At 57.2% G+C, this 18,862-nt stretch overlaps 7 protein-coding genes across 7 annotated transcripts; 3 read left to right on the top strand and 4 right to left on the bottom strand.

Annotated features, from left to right (window-relative positions):
* The first annotated feature begins 798 nt into the window (after positions 1-798).
* Positions 799-2,209, top strand: GGS23DRAFT_378572 (casein kinase II regulatory subunit-domain-containing protein). The gene is made up of 2 exons (XM_051513420.1): positions 799-1,155; positions 1,226-2,209. Exons 1-2 carry the CDS (start codon positions 997-999, stop codon positions 2,060-2,062), a joined length of 996 nt encoding a protein of 331 aa, XP_051374995.1. The 5' UTR covers positions 799-996; the 3' UTR covers positions 2,063-2,209.
* A 1,974-nt stretch (positions 2,210-4,183) lies between these two features.
* On the bottom strand, positions 4,184-5,185 carry GGS23DRAFT_378531 (uncharacterized protein). Its single transcript, XM_051513419.1, has 2 exons — positions 4,948-5,185; positions 4,184-4,883 (listed from the first exon to the last, which is right to left on the bottom strand). The coding sequence occupies exon 2, from the start codon at positions 4,695-4,697 to the stop codon at positions 4,218-4,220; it is 480 nt and encodes a 159-aa protein (XP_051374994.1). The 5' UTR covers positions 4,698-4,883; positions 4,948-5,185; the 3' UTR covers positions 4,184-4,217.
* Positions 5,186-6,811: 1,626 nt separating this feature from the next.
* GGS23DRAFT_556387 (uncharacterized protein) lies at positions 6,812-7,848 on the bottom strand. The gene has a single exon (XM_051515654.1). The coding sequence runs from the start codon at positions 7,443-7,445 to the stop codon at positions 6,948-6,950; it is 498 nt and encodes a 165-aa protein (XP_051374993.1). The 5' UTR covers positions 7,446-7,848; the 3' UTR covers positions 6,812-6,947.
* Positions 7,849-8,888: 1,040 nt separating this feature from the next.
* Positions 8,889-14,237, top strand: GGS23DRAFT_378386 (ABC-2 type transporter-domain-containing protein). Its single transcript, XM_051513418.1, has 2 exons — positions 8,889-13,670; positions 13,733-14,237. The coding sequence occupies exons 1-2, from the start codon at positions 9,222-9,224 to the stop codon at positions 13,760-13,762; spliced, it is 4,479 nt and encodes a 1,492-aa protein (XP_051374992.1). The 5' UTR covers positions 8,889-9,221; the 3' UTR covers positions 13,763-14,237.
* On the top strand, positions 14,236-15,943 carry GGS23DRAFT_378381 (alpha/beta-hydrolase). Its single transcript, XM_051513417.1, has one exon. It carries the CDS (start codon positions 14,650-14,652, stop codon positions 15,844-15,846), a length of 1,197 nt encoding a protein of 398 aa, XP_051374991.1. The 5' UTR covers positions 14,236-14,649; the 3' UTR covers positions 15,847-15,943.
* Positions 15,418-16,773, bottom strand: GGS23DRAFT_556354 (uncharacterized protein). Its single transcript, XM_051515653.1, has one exon. It carries the CDS (start codon positions 16,280-16,282, stop codon positions 16,040-16,042), a length of 243 nt encoding a protein of 80 aa, XP_051374990.1. The 5' UTR covers positions 16,283-16,773; the 3' UTR covers positions 15,418-16,039.
* Positions 16,774-16,795: 22 nt separating this feature from the next.
* GGS23DRAFT_556347 (DOPA-like domain-containing protein) lies at positions 16,796-18,499 on the bottom strand. The gene is given in 4 exon segments (XM_051515652.1): positions 16,796-17,642; positions 17,773-17,855; positions 17,987-18,349; positions 18,368-18,499. The coding sequence occupies 3 exon segments, from the start codon at positions 18,166-18,168 to the stop codon at positions 17,371-17,373; spliced, it is 537 nt and encodes a 178-aa protein (XP_051374989.1). The 5' UTR covers positions 18,169-18,349; positions 18,368-18,499; the 3' UTR covers positions 16,796-17,370.
* Between the last annotated feature and the right edge of the window lie 363 nt (positions 18,500-18,862).

Genomic DNA, 18,862 nt, shown 5'->3' with positions numbered 1-18,862 from the left:
GCCGCGAGAGAGTTGCGACGGATGGCTGGGGGGCGGGGAGAAGCACGCTGAGTATGCGGGTATGTAGTTTCTTCGATGTGTATGGGAATGGAGGGTGTAGATGTGCGGATATTTTATCTTGGCACGAGAATCCGAGGCGAGAAGAAGTTGAGATGAAATTTTGATGGAGAGACCGGGCTGATGGACGGGGTACGCAGGTGTACATGGAAGTGTAGGCTTGTAAGCACGCCTTCTCAGGTACTTATAGGTACCTCCGAGACGCAGTGGTTGATGTACCTATCCCGCACGATGTGCCGATCAGCGGTACTGCACCCTGTACCTGATGCATGCAGAAGTGCTACATCTTACCCAGGAGTGTTGGGCGCTGTAGGCAGAGGTACCCCAAGGTATCTAAGGTGTACCCACCTAGGTATATTGCTAGGTACTATGCATGACCTGTATTACCTAATACGTATATTCGCGGGACGATTACCTAATCTGGGCGACGCCGCTGTGCCAGCGCATGGGCCACCTCCCGTCTCCCGTCGCAACAGGCTGGCTGGCTGGGCCGCCTGGGCTGGACTGGGCTGAGAGAGTCCCAATCCGTAAATTTTGACAGCCTCTCCCTCCCTCCCCTCCAATCCCCACGACACACTTATCAACTGGCACTGCATCACCGCCGTTACCACTCAACCTACCAACACAATATTGGTTCACCATCGTATGGCCCCTTTCGCCTACCCTCATCCCCTTCGCCTGTAGCCAGCTCGTCCCTCCATCCTGCTCTCTCCCTAACACGCCCCGTCCCTCCCCCCCCCCTTCCCCCCCCCGTCCCGTCTCGTCTCGTCTTGTCTTCTTCCGCGTCATGCACCTGCACGCCCCGTAGTTTTCCCCTTCCCCAGCCACGACCAGCACACGGCTCGGCCGAGTTCCTCGACGTCGCATCCCGCGCATTTGATCCTAGAGCCCTCTCCGAGCCCCCCAAAGTATCAGCTTCTCTGCGAATAGAAAGGCACGATGTCTTCGACTTCCGGCACGCCTGAATCCTGGATCTCCTCGTTCTGCTCTCTCCTGGGTCACGAGTATTTCGCGGAGGTGTCCGAAGAGTTTATCGAAGATGACTTCAATCTCACCGGCCTGCAAACGCAGGTCGCAATGTACAAGGAGGCTCTCGAGGTACGCTCGTTGCTGGGCTATCCACCCCACCTAGGAATCTTGCTCTCTGCTAACCCCCTAACCCCCTTAGATGATACTAGACGTCGAGCCTGAAGATGATGAAGACGAAGAGGACGAGGACGACGAAGAAGAGGATGAATCTATCGAAGGCCCCGACCGCACGCGCCATGGCGAACGACGCAACCATAGCCGAATAGCCAGTGACCTATCCGTTATCGAGTCCTCGGCTGAGATGTTGTATGGCCTTATCCACCAACGTTTCATCTGCTCACGGGCAGGCATCCAGCAGATGTCCGAGAAGTATGAGCTAGGCCACTTCGGCGTCTGTCCTCGTCACCATTGCGAAGGCGCTCGAACTCTCCCCGTCGGCCTCTCCGATATTCCAGGCGAGGAGACGGTCAAGCTATTCTGCCCTTGCTGCCTTGACGTCTACGTGCCTCCCAATAGCAGATTTCAGACTGTGGACGGCGCCTTTTTTGGCCGCACATTCGGCGCCCTCTTTCTGCTCACCTTTCCGGAGTACGACCTTACTAAGCGAGGTGCCGACGTACTGGCCGGCGCGCGTGTGAGCGATGACGACAAGGACATGCTGAACGGCATGCACATCTGCAACATCGCGCCGAGTCTGGGCAAGAACAAAATATACGAACCCCGTATCTACGGCTTCCGCGTGTCGGAAGTGGCACGATCCGGTCCGCGGATGCAATGGTTGAGAGACAAGCCGGATGATATCACGGAATTGGACGAGGCACGTCTCTACGCGGAGAACAACCCAGATAGCGAAGACGACGACGACAGCACGAATCTCAACGGACGACCCGTACGGAGACTGCGTGCGCGGAGACGACACGGCCAAGGCGGGAGCCCGATGGCGGTGGAGACCAACGGTGCCGAGTCAGAGCTATGACAAGATCGATAACGGTCCAGCCAACTGGCTCGGGTCCCCTCGAATTAGACTGAAGGAGTTACTGTTACTGGAATTTCTCATGCGCATTACTCCTTCGTTCTCCAGCGCTGCCGGAGGAGTACACGCGTGCGCGCGCTATAAACACGTGCGCGCGCACACGAACACTAAAGACAACACACGCCCGGAGGAGAGAGAGAGAGAAAAGACATGCGTGGTGCGAAGTCGGAGGGCGTGGAATACTTAAGTTCGCGATACCAAGCACGGAGGGCGACGATGGGAGGGAAGGGAGAGAAATGGACCCTATACTTGTTCTACCTTGCATGGCCGGCGTTGGTAAACATTTTGATGCACCATTTTCCAGGCTGGCTAGCATCGGGAAGGGGGGAAAAGAGAGGCTAACAAGGCTGGATGGATATTCACACGCGCACGCACGCACACACACACACACACACGCGCACACACATATAAAACACGCACACGCGCGCGTACTCGGGGCGATAGCGAGGGTGGTGGTTTATCGTGAATATGCAATGCAATCAACCCATGTCTCTTTTTCCGTTTCATATCGCTACCCTTATCCTGTCTCAGTTCTCGCGCACACGAACGCACGCACGCAGATTCTCTCTCTCACCTCTCGTCTGCCCCGCACCCGGCGGCCTCACCCCCAAGGGTAGAGCAAGATTTGGAGAGGGGGGAGGGGGGGAGGGGAGGTTAAGGGCGGAGAGATAGTGGGAGACGCGGAGGGGCGACGAGAGGGAGGAAAGAGTAGAAGGGAAAATCTCCCTTATAGGCCAGTAGGTGGATGATGCCGTCACCATGCTTGATAATATAATACGATACGTTACCTACTATTCCCAAGCACGAGCTCGGAGCCGAAGACCAGGCCGTTGGAAATCCCCGGCTAGGATCACGTGCCGGCATATGCGCGCGCGCCCTCCTCAACCCGTCGTAGCGCGTAGGGTATGTATCGACAATAGTGTCATTCAGGGGAGGTGGTCGGCTGAGCTGACGCCGGGCGAGCGGGCGGGCTGACCGGGCTGAAGACAGGTAGGGGAGGGAGCTGAGCCACCCGGCTCTCGCGAAGAGGGCAGGCCCGGTATATATACGTATGTGGTAAGCCGAGGGTGGGTTGTGTATTTATGGATAGACGGACGGATGTACGCAGGTAGGAAGCGCAGGAAGCGCAGGAAGCGTAGGAAGTGGAGGAAGAGAGGGAGGAGGCGTAGGATAGGGTAAGGTAAGGTAAGGTAAGGTAAGATAAGGCGAGGCGAGGTGAGGTGAGGCGAGATAGTGCACCTGAACGTGGCCTGGGTTGGGTTCGTTCATGCTCGAGGCGTCGGGCATCCCTGTTTGTCTGCTGCTCCCCTTACCCTATAATACCGCGCCGTGCCTTGCCGTAGCGTGCCCCAACAGGACGCTCAGGGGCAGAAGAGAACATGTCTGCGGCGAAGAGGTCTTCTCCGGCGTCCCTACGGAGTATCTAATCTATATATTAGCCCGGCCTCGCGGCTCACGGCCGAGAGCACAGTCTGGCTTAGCCCGGTCTGAGATGATCTGTTCGTTTTTTTTACTCCGCACGTACGGAGACAGACAGATGGGCTAGGTACCTAGGTGTTTGGAGGATGCTACGAGGATGAGGCGCGTAGGGCGTTGCCGGCTTAGAGGTGCCTTGGCCTATACGTGGCGGTTTACCTGGTATGCCTACATTTCTACACGGGCGAATGGGTTAGATGGGAATAGCAGGTACCACCTACCAACACACCTCCATCACGCATTATGTAGGTACCTACGTACGTCGCGTGGTGGTCCTCGCGATATTATCAGGTACCTCGTGTAAGCGGCTACGGTCATTTTTACAAGCCTATATGCACGTATCGGGGCAGGAACAATCCTGCCCTTCACGGTTCGAGTAAAAAAAGGGGTAGCCAGACTACGCAGGCCGCTGCGTGCTGGCCCAGTTGCGCCGAGTGCCGGGGACAGGAAAACGAGTGCGAGCGAGACGCACACCCACACCCACACAGAGAGAGAGAGAGAAGGGGAAGAGAGGAAGAGATCGGCACGGCGGGCGGTGGCTATAAGGGGCGGTAAGGGCGTTATCTCCGCGCGGTCAGCTCCACGCCCACACGCTCGCCCTCTTCGTAAGCAGCAGAGTAAGCTACCTGTCACGATTAGTGCAAGTATTGACGTAGGTGTGGACGGGACGGTCGCGCGGAATGCGCATCACATGGCTCCACGTATTGAGAGGCAAGCACTTCTCGGGGTCTTGTCTCGCTTTGGCTCTCGGCGCAACGCTGTGTGTTATGTTAGGTAGAGGCGTGCGTGCTGCTGGCTTCTTCTGTCCCCTTCTGTATACATACACGCAATAGTCGGTATGGGCATACATACATAGTTGGGTATTGTATTGTGTGCGGCCAAAGGGCTCGTTCTCCTTGTCTGTCGTCATCGGATAACAGGGGTCAGCTGATCCCCACCAGGAACGCTTGTTTGTTTTTCTCACGGCCCTATCGCGGCTCCTCTTCTCTTCCCGTCTTCTCGTGTGCCATGAATTTTCTTTCTTTTGGGGCGGGAGGCGGACGAGGGTTGGCTGGGATGCGCGGCCCCCGTCCAAAGCCCCCCCACACGGTAGAAGAGACATGGGTCTCAATGGAATCCCGGTGAGATGAAACGAGAGGCATCGGTGCGGGTTCTATGAGTACATAGGAAGGGGGAAAAAAAATGAGATATGAGCGCCGTACCTGAGTCCCGGTGTGATTACGCGAAGGAACATTGGAATGTTCTCAGGTCTCAACCAAAATGTGACAACCTATAGGTATATAATTATCTGCCTGACGCAGCCGGTCAGATAATGCAGGTATGCATATGAGTACAGATGTATATCTACGTGCGTAGGAATGTATGTATGTCGATAGGAATGGCTACCGAGATTTCATATTCCCAGATCTGCGCGTCCTTGGCCGATTGATACTGATGATCTCGTCTGCATAAACAATCGATGGTGGTCCCATTCCCTCATCCCTCGCATCGCCAACCCAACTATCAGGTACCTAACATACTGAGTATCTTATATATACTCATATATTACCTGGCATATATATAGAGGTATATACACTCATATATACATACATATCGGGTACATTACAAGACCATGCCCAAGGCACCGCTTGGCGCGTACGCAGTCGAAATGAAAGGGATCGTCCTCTCCCACCGGCGTAGAGTCATCTCGAGGACCGGTGTCACGTGAATGATGCTCATTATGATTCGACATGGTTCCCCCCCACTCTGTCTCGTCCTTCTCTTTCTCTTTCTCCCTCGCCGGCTTGTCACTCACCGAGACTCGGATGCCACCCCACGGATGGGATGAGCGTCGGCGCACGATAGACTAGACGGATGGGGGGAGACTTGCACACATCGTCTGCGCTTGTCCCGATTCTGCTCGAGCACGGCAAGGCGTGCGGTGCACTCTCCCCTCGCACTGTATGCCGTATTCATGCATGGGCGTCGATAACAAACAATGTCTTGGCATGGGCGGTCTACTGCTCAACCCCATTTACAGGTCGGCAGGTAGAGAGAGGGGGGAGGCAGCGCTGTTGCGTACTGAGTAGAACGGGATCGCTCGACTCGACGCTCGCCAGCGGGGGTCGGGCTGCGGCCCCGCGTTACATAGCATAGCTCCGGCATCCAGTGGTCCTTTCTTACGTATACACTGTGGTTATCGTGATCTTGCACGTGTGCGTATGGAAGTATAGGCGCAAGTGCATCAGCCTGTCAGTTCGGTTGGTGCGCTGAAGGACGACAGGAAGGATGACATGCACCGTTATCATCCCTCATCGGTTTTTTTCCTTCGCTTGTGTTCCCGCCGTGAACGCCGGAGCGCAACGGCCTCCTGCGTGCTACGAACCCCCGCGTCCCTGTCCAGTCGCCGGGCGGCCGGGCTTCGCTGGGTCCAACTAAGGCCCTTCTTCTGCTGCCGACCTCGCCCTTCGTTGCAACCCACATCGCACGGGGAGTCGCCAAGACGCAGCAGAGGCCAGCAGGCCAGGAGGAGACCAGGCAATGATAGGCGATGCGCACGTTGAGGATTGACGTGATGGCGAGCGACTAGGTGGCACCCAATTATGCGTGGCCAAGAAAACAATATCAACCTGAACTATGCCGACGTTCGTCGGCTCGGTACCGCCACTTGACCGATCTGTCCGGATTTGGGCATTTATAATCAGCTCAACTCATGTTCCGTCGAATCGTGGTGGTGTGGGGGGGAGGGGGGTTAGCCGCTGTCTGATTTGTGAGCCAGCCATGGATATTCGTCCCGAGCCCGAACCCGAGACGGAGATGAGAGTTGGTGACAGGGTTCTACAAATACCTATTCATACTCATAAGCCTCCTTCGCTCGACGTGTCCGTTGCCCGTGCACAGGTGAGGTGGGCTGTACGCGTATTTTATAGTGCGGTGTAAGTGTGTGAAGAGAAGTATGATCTGCTCTGCCCTAGAGCCTATACGGGCGGATCGTGTCTCGCGGATGCTTATAGTATACCATCTTTCTCAGCACTACTCGTACAAATACCAGCCTCAGCCCATGCCGCAACCTTGCTACCATGACGCGCTTCCCGTCGTAAGAATAAGCGAGTAGCCATGTTGAATTATGAAACACTGCCGGGTACCTAATCTACGTGCTTGTATAGGTACATCCATCGCCCATATGCGCCTAAGCATGTATCCATACGACATACCCATGACGGGACCCATCCCAAGGTGTTATGTGCAGAGCTTCCTTATCGCCGCGCGTGGATGTGCGAATGTGCTCAATACTACGTTCGCACGCATACACACACACACACACACACACACACACACACGAACACCCTGGTCTTCGCACTCAACCGTCTATCTAGATATGTAGGTACCTTACACCTGCGAGACGTGGGTTTAGGCGTCCCATCTTCCCTGGCACCGGCACGGCGAGACGAGCTGGATGCGACACTGGTGACAGGTACCTGGGTCGTCTTGGCTCGAATGACCGGACGAGTCGAAGAATCCAGAACTTGGTCGGGGTGACTGCATACAGAACCGCTCGATCGACCCACGACGAGGACCCACGACGAGGACCCATGGGGAGGGGGAAGACGGCGGTATGCCTGGGTATGCCGGCACAGGCGGTGCCGGCCAATGGGGAGGCCAATGCGACAAGCTCACCCTCTGAGACGGCAGCCGGCACCCAGACTAAATCGATCTCCAACGTGTCTGGCCTCATCCTCGTCTCCGACGAGACACCGAATCGAGTTTGCCTGCGCGCAACAGCCGGCCGTGCGCAAAATCCCAGGGCCCGTTCAACCCTATCTGTCGCGCACAACGCAGGCGCTGGTGCCGAGCACAAAATACATACCATATTGTTTCGTAAATGCCCAACACGTGTGATGACGGAGGACCGTTAACTGTCTGACGAAGGAGCATAAGCTCTAAACCTATCTGGACGCTCGGTGGCACGCAGAGGTATGCGAGTGCGAACCGCGTAGCTGGAGGGGCATCCGACCTGGAGATCATAGGTCCGGGGCCTCGATGTTATGGTATCAAGTTTTTGGACCATGACTGGAGGGGATGGGCGGGCTATCGTCTGGTGGGCATGCGACGAAGAAAGCCGAGCCGTGGGAGCTTTCCTTTCCCCAGTATCAGAAGGCAATCCTGGTCGTCTCGCCTTGGTATGCTAGCCGTATCGCCTTGGCATGCTCGCCGTCTGACGAAGACGGCGTGCAACTGTAGGTGTGTACTTGGCTATATGCATCCGACGCAGGGGGATGGGGGGGGGGGGAGGAAGAGCAAGGCTTCTTTGTCCTTGTTAGGCGCAGTTAATTATTCATAGACCTACCCAGGTACTTACACGTAGCTGCGTAAAGGACTGGAGGGAGGCATCTCAGAGATGCCTACCACGTCCGATAGCCTGTACCGATCTCAGATGGAAAAGAAAGAAGTATTATGCACTTATACGGTGTATCTCGCGAAGACGCGGTGGTGATGGTATGATAGTGATCGGTGCTACCGTGCTCTGAACGCGCTGCTATAGCAGGGTGACGACAACACCGGGATAGCAGCGGCGGGTATACGCCCTAACTGCTACCTGGGGTTACGTGAAGCAGGGCTACTACCTCTAGTTAGCTTCACATGGCAGTTTTCCCAGGGTTCTCTTCCAGGGTTCTCCGTTCCACCTCGTACGGGTCCGTATCGAGTATACATGTGAGTATGTGCGCACCCTGACGGGAGCGGCAAAGGACCTTTACCTGACCTAGCCGACAAGCAGAAAGTAGGTACCTCGCGCGCGGCCGAATCTGGTACAGGCCCGACGAGTTACCTCGATGCCGCATCCGAGTTTAGGTACCTCGACGCGCGGGTGAGGCCAGGTCAGGTCAGGTCAGGCCAGAGTAGGCAGTTAGCGGGGTTATGTAGCTACCCGTGCAGGGACTGGTGGGCTGGTGGAGGGCGACGGACGGGGTTCCAGACCTAAGGATATTGTTGATTGATAATCGCAGTGGCCATTCGGCTCAACCCTCAGGGCGAACCGACAAGAGACAGCACGCTAGGCAATTGTGGTGGTTTCTCACATCTCGCCGTCGACGGAGGGATCCATTCACTTTCCCAGGTACCTTCAAGTCCCTGTCCCCGTTCCTGGCCCCGTCCCTGGCCCCGTCTGTCGGCTACATACCTTAGGTACCCATTCTTCCCATCCCACCTTCACCCTACCCTTCTCTCACTCTTATTTTTTTCTGCCGTCTTTGTGACCTCTCCATACGAGCCCGTTCCCTTGTCACGGTTTCGCACCATAGCTACTTAAGCCTCATTCCCCCCTCGGAATCCCCCATCCACTCCCTTACTTCCGTATTTCTCCTCTTCTGGCCGAATTGGCGTTGCCCTGCTAGTTGTCGCATATACCGTCTGATCATCTAAGCCGCGCTGGTGCAAATAACGGGTCCTTTCTGGAGGCTCCGCTGCCTAAACCACACTCCCCTACTAACCCGACTGCTTCCCCACCCGACGTCGAGCTTTGGTTGTGCTGCTTCCGCCAGATACCCTCGAGAGGGGAGAGGGTCTGAGTGTTCCGGAGTGGTAGTAACGGTCCACGCAGGCCATTGGAAGAGTCGCCGCAACCCAGGTTACGTATCGGACGCAAACCATGTCGGACAAAGACGCGGAGAAGCCGTTTGCGGCGGGCGTGGTGGCGGACCAACGTGACGATGCATCCACGCCGTCGTCCAAGACTACACGACCTCCATCCTCAACCTCTACCGTGGCCGCGTCGAATCCGGAGGAGCAGCGCGAGCTGGCCAGGCAGAACAACCCCAATGGCTTCTCCCAGACTGCGGGCGTTTCTGTGGAGCGAGCCGAGGCCGATTTCGCCGAGCTCCAGAGGGAGCTTTCCGGACTATCGCGAGCCAGCCGGACCCGTAGCCGGAAGGAGACTACTGACGTCGAGAAGGGCATCGATGCCACCCTCGACGCGCCCTCGTCCGAGGACTCGGGAGAGGTCTTCGACCTCGAGAACACCCTGCGCGGCGGTCTCGATGCCGAGCGGAAAGCCGGCATCAAGCCGAAGCATATCGGCGTTTACTGGGATGGGCTAACGGTCAAGGGCATGGGCGGAACCACCAACTTTGTGAAGACATTCCCCGACGCGTTTGTCGACTTTTTCGATTACTGGACCCCGTTGATGGACCTCTTAGGCAGGGGCAGTAGGGGTACCGAGGTCACGATCCTCGACAATTTCAAGGGCGTCGTGAATCCTGGCGAGATGGTCCTCGTTCTCGGGAAACCGGGATCGGGTTGCACAACATTTCTCAAGTCCATCGCCAATCAGCGGTGGGGGTACACCGACGTCGCCGGTGAGGTTCTCTATGGGCCCTTTACCGCTAAGGACTTCAAGCAGTACCGCGGTGAGGCTGTCTACAACCAGGAAGACGACATTCACCACGCCACTCTTACCGTGGAGCAGACCTTGGGCTTCGCACTGGACACCAAGGTGGGAAAGAAACTACCGGCCGGCATGACTAAGAACAAATTCAAGGAGGATGTGATAACGACACTCCTCAAGATGTTCAACATCGAGCACACTCGCAAGACCGTGGTCGGTGATGCTCTTGTCCGTGGCGTTTCTGGCGGAGAGAGGAAGCGTGTTTCCATCGCCGAGATGATGATCACCAACGCTTGCATTCTGTCGTGGGACAACAGCACCCGCGGTTTAGATGCGAGCACCGCTCTCGACTTCGTCAAGTCGCTCCGAATTCAAACCGACCTCTACAAGACCTCGACATTCGTCTCCCTGTACCAAGCGTCCGAGAATATCTATCGCCAATTTGATAAGGTGCTGGTCATCGATGCTGGTAAGCAGGTATACTTCGGCCCTGCCGCTGAGGCGCGAGCCTACTTCGAGGGGCTCGGATTCCTGCCGCGCCCGCGACAGACGACGCCCGACTACGTTACCGGCTGCACCGACGAGTTCGAGCGCGCCTACTCAGACGGCTACTCGCCGTCGAACGCTCCTCACAGCCCCGAGACCTTAGCCGAAGCGTTCGAGAAGTCCCGGTTCTCTCAGCAGCTGAATAACGAGATGGTCGAATACAAGACTAAACTCGAGCACGAGCGTGAGGTTGCCCGCCACGACGATTTCCGTCTTGCCGTCCGCGAAAGCAAGCGCGGCGGCGCGAAGCATTCCGTCTACAGCGTAGGATTTCACCTGCAGGTCTGGGCCCTCATGAAGCGCCAATTTGTCCTCAAGCTACAGGATAAACTCAGTCTCTCGTTGTCTTGGTTCCGCAGTATCATCATCGGAATTGTTCTCGGCACGCTCTATCTGAATCTGCAACAAACCTCGGCCAGCGCCTTCGGTAAGGGTGGTCTTCTGTTCATCTCGCTCCTCTTCAACGCTTTCGAGGCCTTCTCCGAATTAGGATCCACTATGACGGGCCGGCCGATCGTGAATAAGCACAAGGCTTATACCTTCCATCGACCCTCGGCGTTGTGGATAGCTCAAATCTTCGTGGACACGGCATTCTCGGCAGTTCGGATTCTGGTGTTCTCGATCATTGTCTACTTCATGTCCAACTTGACCAGAACAGCGGGCGCATTCTTCACATTCTACCTCATGATTCTGGTGGGAAACATCGCTATGACCCTTTACTTCCGCATCATCGCTTGCCTAAGTCCAGATTTCGACTACGCTATCAAGTTTGCTGTCGTCACGGTTACTTTGTTCATCCTCACGTCCGGTTATCTCATTCAGTATCAGCAGCAACAGGTTTGGCTGCGATGGATCTTTTGGATCAATGCGTTGGGTCTAGCTTTTTCCAGTCTGATGGCGAACGAGTTTGGCAACAGTCGGTTGACATGCTCGTCGGAGTCGCTCATTCCTTCTGGGCCTGAATATAACAACATCAGCCATCAGGTTTGCACCTTGCCCGGGTCCACGCCCGGTAGCGTTGAAGTGCTCGGTGCCGAGTACATCACACAGGGATTTGCCTACGCGCCCGGGGATCTATGGCGAAACTTCGGAATCATCATGGCCATCATCGTATTCTTCCTCATCATGAATGTCGTGTTGGGCGAGTTCGTCAAGTACGGTATGGGTGGTAACCAGGCCAAGGTCTTCGCTAAGCCCAACCCCGAGCGAACGGCGCTCAACGAGGTTCTCAAGAACAAGCGACTTGAACGACAGAAGTCGAAGCAGGAGGAAGAGGGAAGCACGTTGAAGATCGAGTCCAGCAGCATCTTAACATGGGAGAATCTCAATTACGACGTCCCAGTTCCTGGTGGTACTCGCCGTTTGCTCAATAATGTCTATGGTTACTGCAAGCCCGGCCAGCTGACTGCCCTCATGGGTGCATCTGGGGCCGGAAAAACGACACTGCTAGACGTTCTGGCGTCGAGGAAGAACATCGGTGTCATCAGCGGTGATGTTCTCGTCGACGGCGCCAAACCCGGCAAGGAGTTCCAGCGATCGACCTCGTACGCCGAGCAGCTCGACATGCACGACCCGACTCAGACTGTGCGCGAAGCCCTGCGGTTCTCCGCCGATCTCCGACAGCCCATCGAGACCCCGCGCGAGGAAAAATACTCTTATGTCGAGGAGATCATCGCCCTGTTAGAAATGGAGCATATTGCGGACTGCATCATTGGCACGCCAGAGATGGGACTTACGGTCGAACAGCGGAAGCGTGTCACCATCGGTGTCGAGTTGGCGGCTAAGCCGCAGCTTCTCTTGTTCCTCGACGAGCCGACTTCGGGTCTCGACAGCCAGAGCGCTTTCAATATCGTCCGGTTCCTGAAGAAGCTCGCAGCCGCTGGCCAAGCCATCCTCTGCACGATTCACCAGCCTAACGCCGCCCTTTTCGAGAACTTTGACCGATTGCTGCTGCTACAGAGAGGTGGCCGCTGCGTATACTTCGGTGACATCGGGAAGGATGCTCATGTGCTCCGGGACTACCTGGGGCGTCACGGTGCTGTCGCTGGTCCCTCTGACAACATTGCCGAGTTTATGCTGGAGGCTGTTGGTGCTGGAAGCAGTCCTCGTGTCGGTAACCGGGACTGGGCTGACATCTGGGACGACAGCCCGGAACTTGCTAACGTCAAGGATACCATCTCTCAGTTCAAGGAAACTCGCAAGGCGGCTGCCTCACAGATTGACCAGTCACTCCAACGCGAGTATGCGTCGCCTCTACTTCACCAATTGAAAGTCGTTATCGCCCGCACCAACATCTCTTTCTGGCGATCGCCCAACTACCTCTTTACGCGCTTTTTCAACCACGTCGTCATTGCTATTCTCACTGGTCTGACATACCTGCAACTCGACGACTCCCGTGGCTCACTGCAGAACAAGGTCTTCGTCATGTTCCAGATTACGGTCCTTCCCGCGCTGCTCATGCCCCAAGTCGAGCTCATGTACGTCATCAAGCGAGCCATCTTCTTCCGCGAGCAGCTCAGCAAGATGTACAGCACGTTTACCTTCACTCTGGCCATGGTCATTGCCGAGCTGCCGTACTCGATCATCTGTTCCGTTGTCTTTTTTGTGCCGCTCTACTACATCCCCGGTTTCCAGTCAGAATCCTCCCGCGCCGGCTACCAGTACTTCATGGTATTGATCACAGAGTTTTTCGCCGTCACGTTGGGTCAAGTTCTAGCCGCCATCTCGCCGTCTAGCTTCGTCTCGAGCCAGTACGATCCCTTCATCGTCATCACCTTTGCCATGTTCTGTGGTGTGGCGATCCCGGCACCCCAGATGCCCGGTTTCTGGCGGGCATGGCTGTACCAGCTGGACCCCTTCACTCGTCTCATCGGCGGAACGGTGACCACCGCTCTCGACCAACTCGAAGTCAACTGCAGGCCCGAGGAACTGAACAGGTTCAGCGCCCCGGAGGGCCAGACATGCGGCGAGTACATGTCAACCTTCTTCGATACCTACAGGGGCCCCGGGTACCTCGTGGATAACGCGACTAGCGCCTGCGAATACTGCGCTTACAAGCTGGGCAACCAGTTCTACGAGCCTCTCGGATTCAGCTTCGATCTACGGTGGAGAGAACTCGGAATCTTCCTAGCCTTCGTCGGTAGCAATTTGATAATCTTATTCACCGCGGTAAGTCACGAGCCTCCTAACCCCCTCCTTCGCTTCTTATGTGTACTAATGCGGACCTCCAGAGCCGATATTTGAACTTCAACCGAAGGTGATGTACCCGAAACAGGAGGGGTGGGGGTACGATGACGACGGGAACAATAATTACGACGGTGGTAATGAGTGTCCCAATCAATATACGGGACGGCTAATGAAGAAAGGCTTTGCCTGATTTGCGATGTGCAAGGGGCACATGAGAAGGGGGTAGGTAAAGCAACGACAGAAGCGGGAAGGAGTATTTCGATATAAAGGTCTCCCCCGCGGATTCGAGGGTTCGGATCCAAAAACGCATAGGCATAGAGACGGCGTTGCGCTCCATAGCCCAGGCACGGAGACCTGGCGTATGTTCTAAGAGACATCGAGTCAATCTTCACGTATTTTTACATAGGATAGAAGCTAGCGCGACTTGACGCCCCGGCGATCTGCTTACTTGCCCACACTGGGCTATTAATAAAATCGACACTAGTCGATAATTCCGAATTACACGAGCTGTCATCAAGCTTATGGCCCTTGCCATACGCCTATCATATAACACGCCGGGTAAGCCGGGGGTCGGGGATGGTGTCTGCTCACTGCGCGTAATTCCACGAGTGCAGTACACCTTTGGCTGCACTCCTTATTCCCTCTGCTGTATATCGTAGTATCGGGTATGCAGCAGCCGAGTCCCGGCGATTACGTTAGATACACACGTACCCCTGTAACCCCTTCACCTCCGCACCCCGCGCCATCCCTCCATCCTCCATCTCCCCATCCCACAAGCCCCCATCCCACCTCCACGGCCCGAATCCCGTACGCCGCAACACACCAGGCCGGTCGACCGGCACCGCGGTCCTACCTAGATTAGGCTTGGGTGCTCTCGACGCACCGGGCTGTCCCATCCAGTCCCGGGCACGCAGACACGTGCATAGACACAGACACAGGCTCACACGGTACACAGCACACCATGGCCAGCGATGCTGAGCCCGGGATGGCGTACGCGTACTGCGTCGCCAACGACGGGTGCGTGCTCGCGTTCCAGACCTCGCGGCCAACCAACCGCGACTCGCACCAGCAGCAGCCTTCCTTACCCTTCCCCGCTGCTACCCTCGCTGCCAACTCGGAAGGGGGAGAGACCGAGGACGCCGAAGAAGAGATCTGCATCCTGCTGCTCCACGGCTTCAGCGGGTCGAGTCGGTACTTCACGCGCAACTACCCCGGGCTGACCGCCAGCCGGCATTGGGTCGTGGCGGCGGACCTGCGCGGCCACGGCAACTCGGGGCGCCCCGCCGGCGGGTACCACGTCGCGCGGCTGGCGGCGGACCTGCGGGACCTCGTCGCGCACCTGCGGTGGGTCTACTCGGCCGCAGCCCCTCCCTCCTCCACGCATGCCGGCACCGAAAACAGGGAAAGAAAGCGGCTTAAATTCGTCCCCGTGGGTTGCTCCATCGGCGCCGCCGTGGTGTGGACCTACGTCGAGCTGTTCGGGTCCGACGACGACGACTTCGCTGGGTACGTGTTCGCGGACCAGGCGCCGCTGCAGGACCGCTCGGCGTTCGGGGACTACTTCTTGTACGATTCGGACGACTCGGGCGACGGCAACCGCGGGGAGGCGAAGAGCGGGGAGGCAAAGAGGGGCCGCGGCTGGGACGCGTCGCGCGCGCACCTCAGCTGCTACGACGAGGCGACGCTGCAGGCGGCGCAGGCGGCGTGGGCGGCGGACCCGGAGGCGGCGGGGCGCGAGCTCGCGGCGTCGTGCCTGGGGTACCGGCACGCGCCGGAGGCGGGCGACGGGGCGGGCGCGGACGCGGACGCGGACGCGGCCTTCTTCGCGGCGATCAGCGCGCGCTGCGACGGCGCGTGGCTCGCGCGCCTGCTCGCCGACCACACGCGCTACGACCACCGCGAGGCGCTCGAGGCGCTCGCCGCGCCGGCCCTGGTCCTGGCCGGCCGCCGCACCGGCTGCTTCCCGCTCGCGGGGATGCGCGAGGTCGCCGCGCGCGTCGAGCACGCGAGCGGAGCCGGCCGCGCCCGCCTCGTCCTGTTCGGCTCCGGCCACTGGATGTTCTACGAGGAGCCCGACCGCTTTAACACCGAGGTCCTCGCCTTCGTCGAGAGCTGTCGCGCGCGCCCCCGCGTGCGCCCGCCGGAGGAGGGTAGATAGGAGAAAATATACGTGTCGTGCGGTCGAGTGGTTCCATTTGATATGTATTGATTTCGCTGCTGATTCCCGCTGCCATAAAGGATGGTTCTATGGAAAACAGGGTGAGTTGGCCATACCGTCGCTGCCATTGTCTCTTTCCTCCCAAGACCACTTTGTCTTGTCGTCCATCTCGTGAGAGTGTTTCTCCCGTGCGTTATAAGCCAGGAACATGCCGGCTGTGAACGCAACTGTCATCTCCAATGTCACTACGCACACCCACCCTGATACCGGCGACTCTTATCTCCCGAACGTTCGTGCCGAAAATACGCGTCACGAAGCTTAGCGGGACATACACGGCCGCTAGCAGCGTGAGGTTCTGTGCAGAGCGAGCTTGCTGGATACTAGTCTCAGAGTCGAGAACGCTGATGGGGCTCACGAGAAGCTGAAGCGTGTCCATTCGGAACTTCTCTACGCTCTCGGTCTCGGCGAGAATCTCGCCGGAGACGGCGTCTGGGAAGCCACGTAGCCTTGAGCATGGGTTTTATCCCGAACGGACACCAGCTCCTCTCTTAACGTGGCCATTGCAAGTTTTATAGCTCTCGCAGTCTAGCCTGCGGGTTGCGCATTGACAGCCGAAACCATGCGTTTATATCATCATCCTGCCTTACGGGCTCTGTGGGTAGTGCCTATGATACGCCGGCACGATTGAACAGCACCGAGATGAGAACGACCGGTACCAGCAAAGCGCCTCTGCCACAGCAGTCTTACGCTCCGGATTATTTGGCACAGCGATATCATACCATATTAAAGAGCCATGATACCTGTAGTATAAAGCGTCCTTACCCCGTCCACATTTCCCCTGTAGTGGCTTTCTTATCCCTATCCTTATAACGTAGGCACCAGCACAATTAGGCAAGGCTTGAGCCCTGCGTTCGGCGGTTAGTGGGTGCTTCGATGAAGAATTTATATTGCTCTCCTTGTCTCGCACTCTGTTCGCAGATTCCCCTACATAACCATCTGCCCCCTAGCCTCGGGCCAGACTCCGGAACAAGATGGGTTGGGGACCTCCGACGGGACCCTTACTTTCGAGTATTTACAATCATATGTTATGCCAAAGAGCCGTACACGGTAGCAAGGTTGGCGTTAGCTGTGCGGACAAGCCTAACGGCAACATACGTGTAGGACAGGCTGATTAAGGTCCACGTAAGAGTACAATTCTAACACTCTACGAAACCAATCAACTTGAAAAGGGATGCGTATCGCATTCCCGGAGACTTTTCTAAAGTCTCTGGCTCTGGCTTACAGAGAAACAAGCTCATCCGCAACACTGCTTACCTACTCTTGTACTTGGGGCTATGTAAGACTTATGCATTTTACGAGTTTTAGTAAATTGGCTATAGAATTGGTCCACGCAGTATCTTTATGCAGAACGGGGTTAGAGAGCCGGGGCAGTGCACAACAGAAGATGCCCGCGACGCAACCAACCACGGCATCGCCGGCCCGGCCGAAGCGTCGCCGACAAGGTGCGACACGCGGCCGCCGCGCTCACACGAATCTGTCGAGATCGAGGGGCAGGCGCTCGCCCATCCAGATGGCGCGCTGGGTGTGGTTGCGCAGCTCGACGTCCATGCCGGACGGGCTGTCGCCGGGCTCGGAGGTGTTGGGGTGGATGAGCGCCGAGAGGGGCCCGCGGTGGATGGCGAGCCAGGGCACGAAGGCGCCGAACTGCGCCGGGGTGAACAGGTTGACCTCGAACATGGCCACCGGGTGCGGCCCTATAGGCCGGTCCCAGAAGCGGTAGATCCTCAGCTCGGGAACTAAAGGGTGGGGAGGGAGGCCGGACGGGTCCCCTGACTTAGCACGGTTCCTCTAACCATTACGGCGCGGCGGGTCACGTTACCGGCCGAGCCGCGGCGCCAGTTGGGGGGGGGGCGATCAGAGACTTACACTCTCGTCGGATGCGCTCCCACAGCTCGCGCGCATACTTCGTCTGGGCCTCGTTGGCCTGGTAGTAATAGATGTGGATGTCGCTAGGCGGGGGGGTGCGCGCCGTCCGAAGTTAGTGAAGCCTGTGCGGGATGCCGACCCGGCACGGTGGGACGCGGGAGGAGAACGGATGGCGTCGGGGCCCGGGGGGAGGGGGGGGGGGAGGGCAGCTCACAAACCACCGCGACGGCCCTTGTCCAGCGGGTCTGGGAAGTCGAGGTAGGCCTTGCTGAGCGTCTCGTTGACCGGGTTCACGTAGCTCTTCCCGTCCTCGGCCTTCTCGTCGGGGAGCGGCGGGGCGCCCTCGTAGCCGGCGAGGGGCGAGGGGTAGGTGTACTTCCCCGCCACGTACGCCATGGCGCTTGCGGGTGAGGGATCGGGGTTGCGCGAGTTGGGTAGGTGGGCAACTTGAGTAGGTATACTCCGTACAAGGTGTTATGTATTCAAGTAAGTAGGTAGGTAGGTAGGTACCTAAGTGCTATATGGATATGTAGGTAAGATATGAGCAGGGTGAGGAGGAGGAGGAGGAGGAGGAGGAGGAGGAGGAGGAGGAGGATACTCGGGCTGTTACCGCTGTGATGGCATCACGTCGTAGTGGTTTCGCGGCGTGGGTATTTAAACCAGAAGGGATAGAAGCGGAGCGTATAGCGCGACCAGGGAATGCTGGATACCCGATTGGCGTCTTACAAATGCATGTGTGCCAATTCCTCGCCCTGAGGCCATGACGTGCTTATGGTTGGCTGAGTAATCATTCGGCTCGTTACGTGATCAAGCTGAAGTATCTCTAGCACCACCTCCACATCCCACCTGACTTACAAATAGGTAGGTAGGTACCTCTACATGTATACTCTCACTGGGAAGTGGGTGCGCAGGTACCGCCTATAGGTACATGACGCACCGTCTTGATGCATATATGCACGTACCTGAGGTACCTAGGCGGCGTCGATATTAGTCTCTGTGGCATCAACTAAACGCCGTCGGCCGCGAAACTAGTCCACACCGGCACGTCACGTCATCTATCATAGGTTTCCCTTTCGTCGTCGTCGTCAGT

This window comes from Durotheca rogersii (genome assembly GCF_024521655.1).
Source record: "Durotheca rogersii strain YMJ 92031201 chromosome Unknown GGS23scaffold_4, whole genome shotgun sequence".
NCBI lineage: Eukaryota > Fungi > Ascomycota > Sordariomycetes > Xylariales > Xylariaceae > Durotheca > Durotheca rogersii.
Note: the sequence above shows the minus strand (reverse complement) of the source record. Positions and strands in the feature narration are given on the sequence as shown.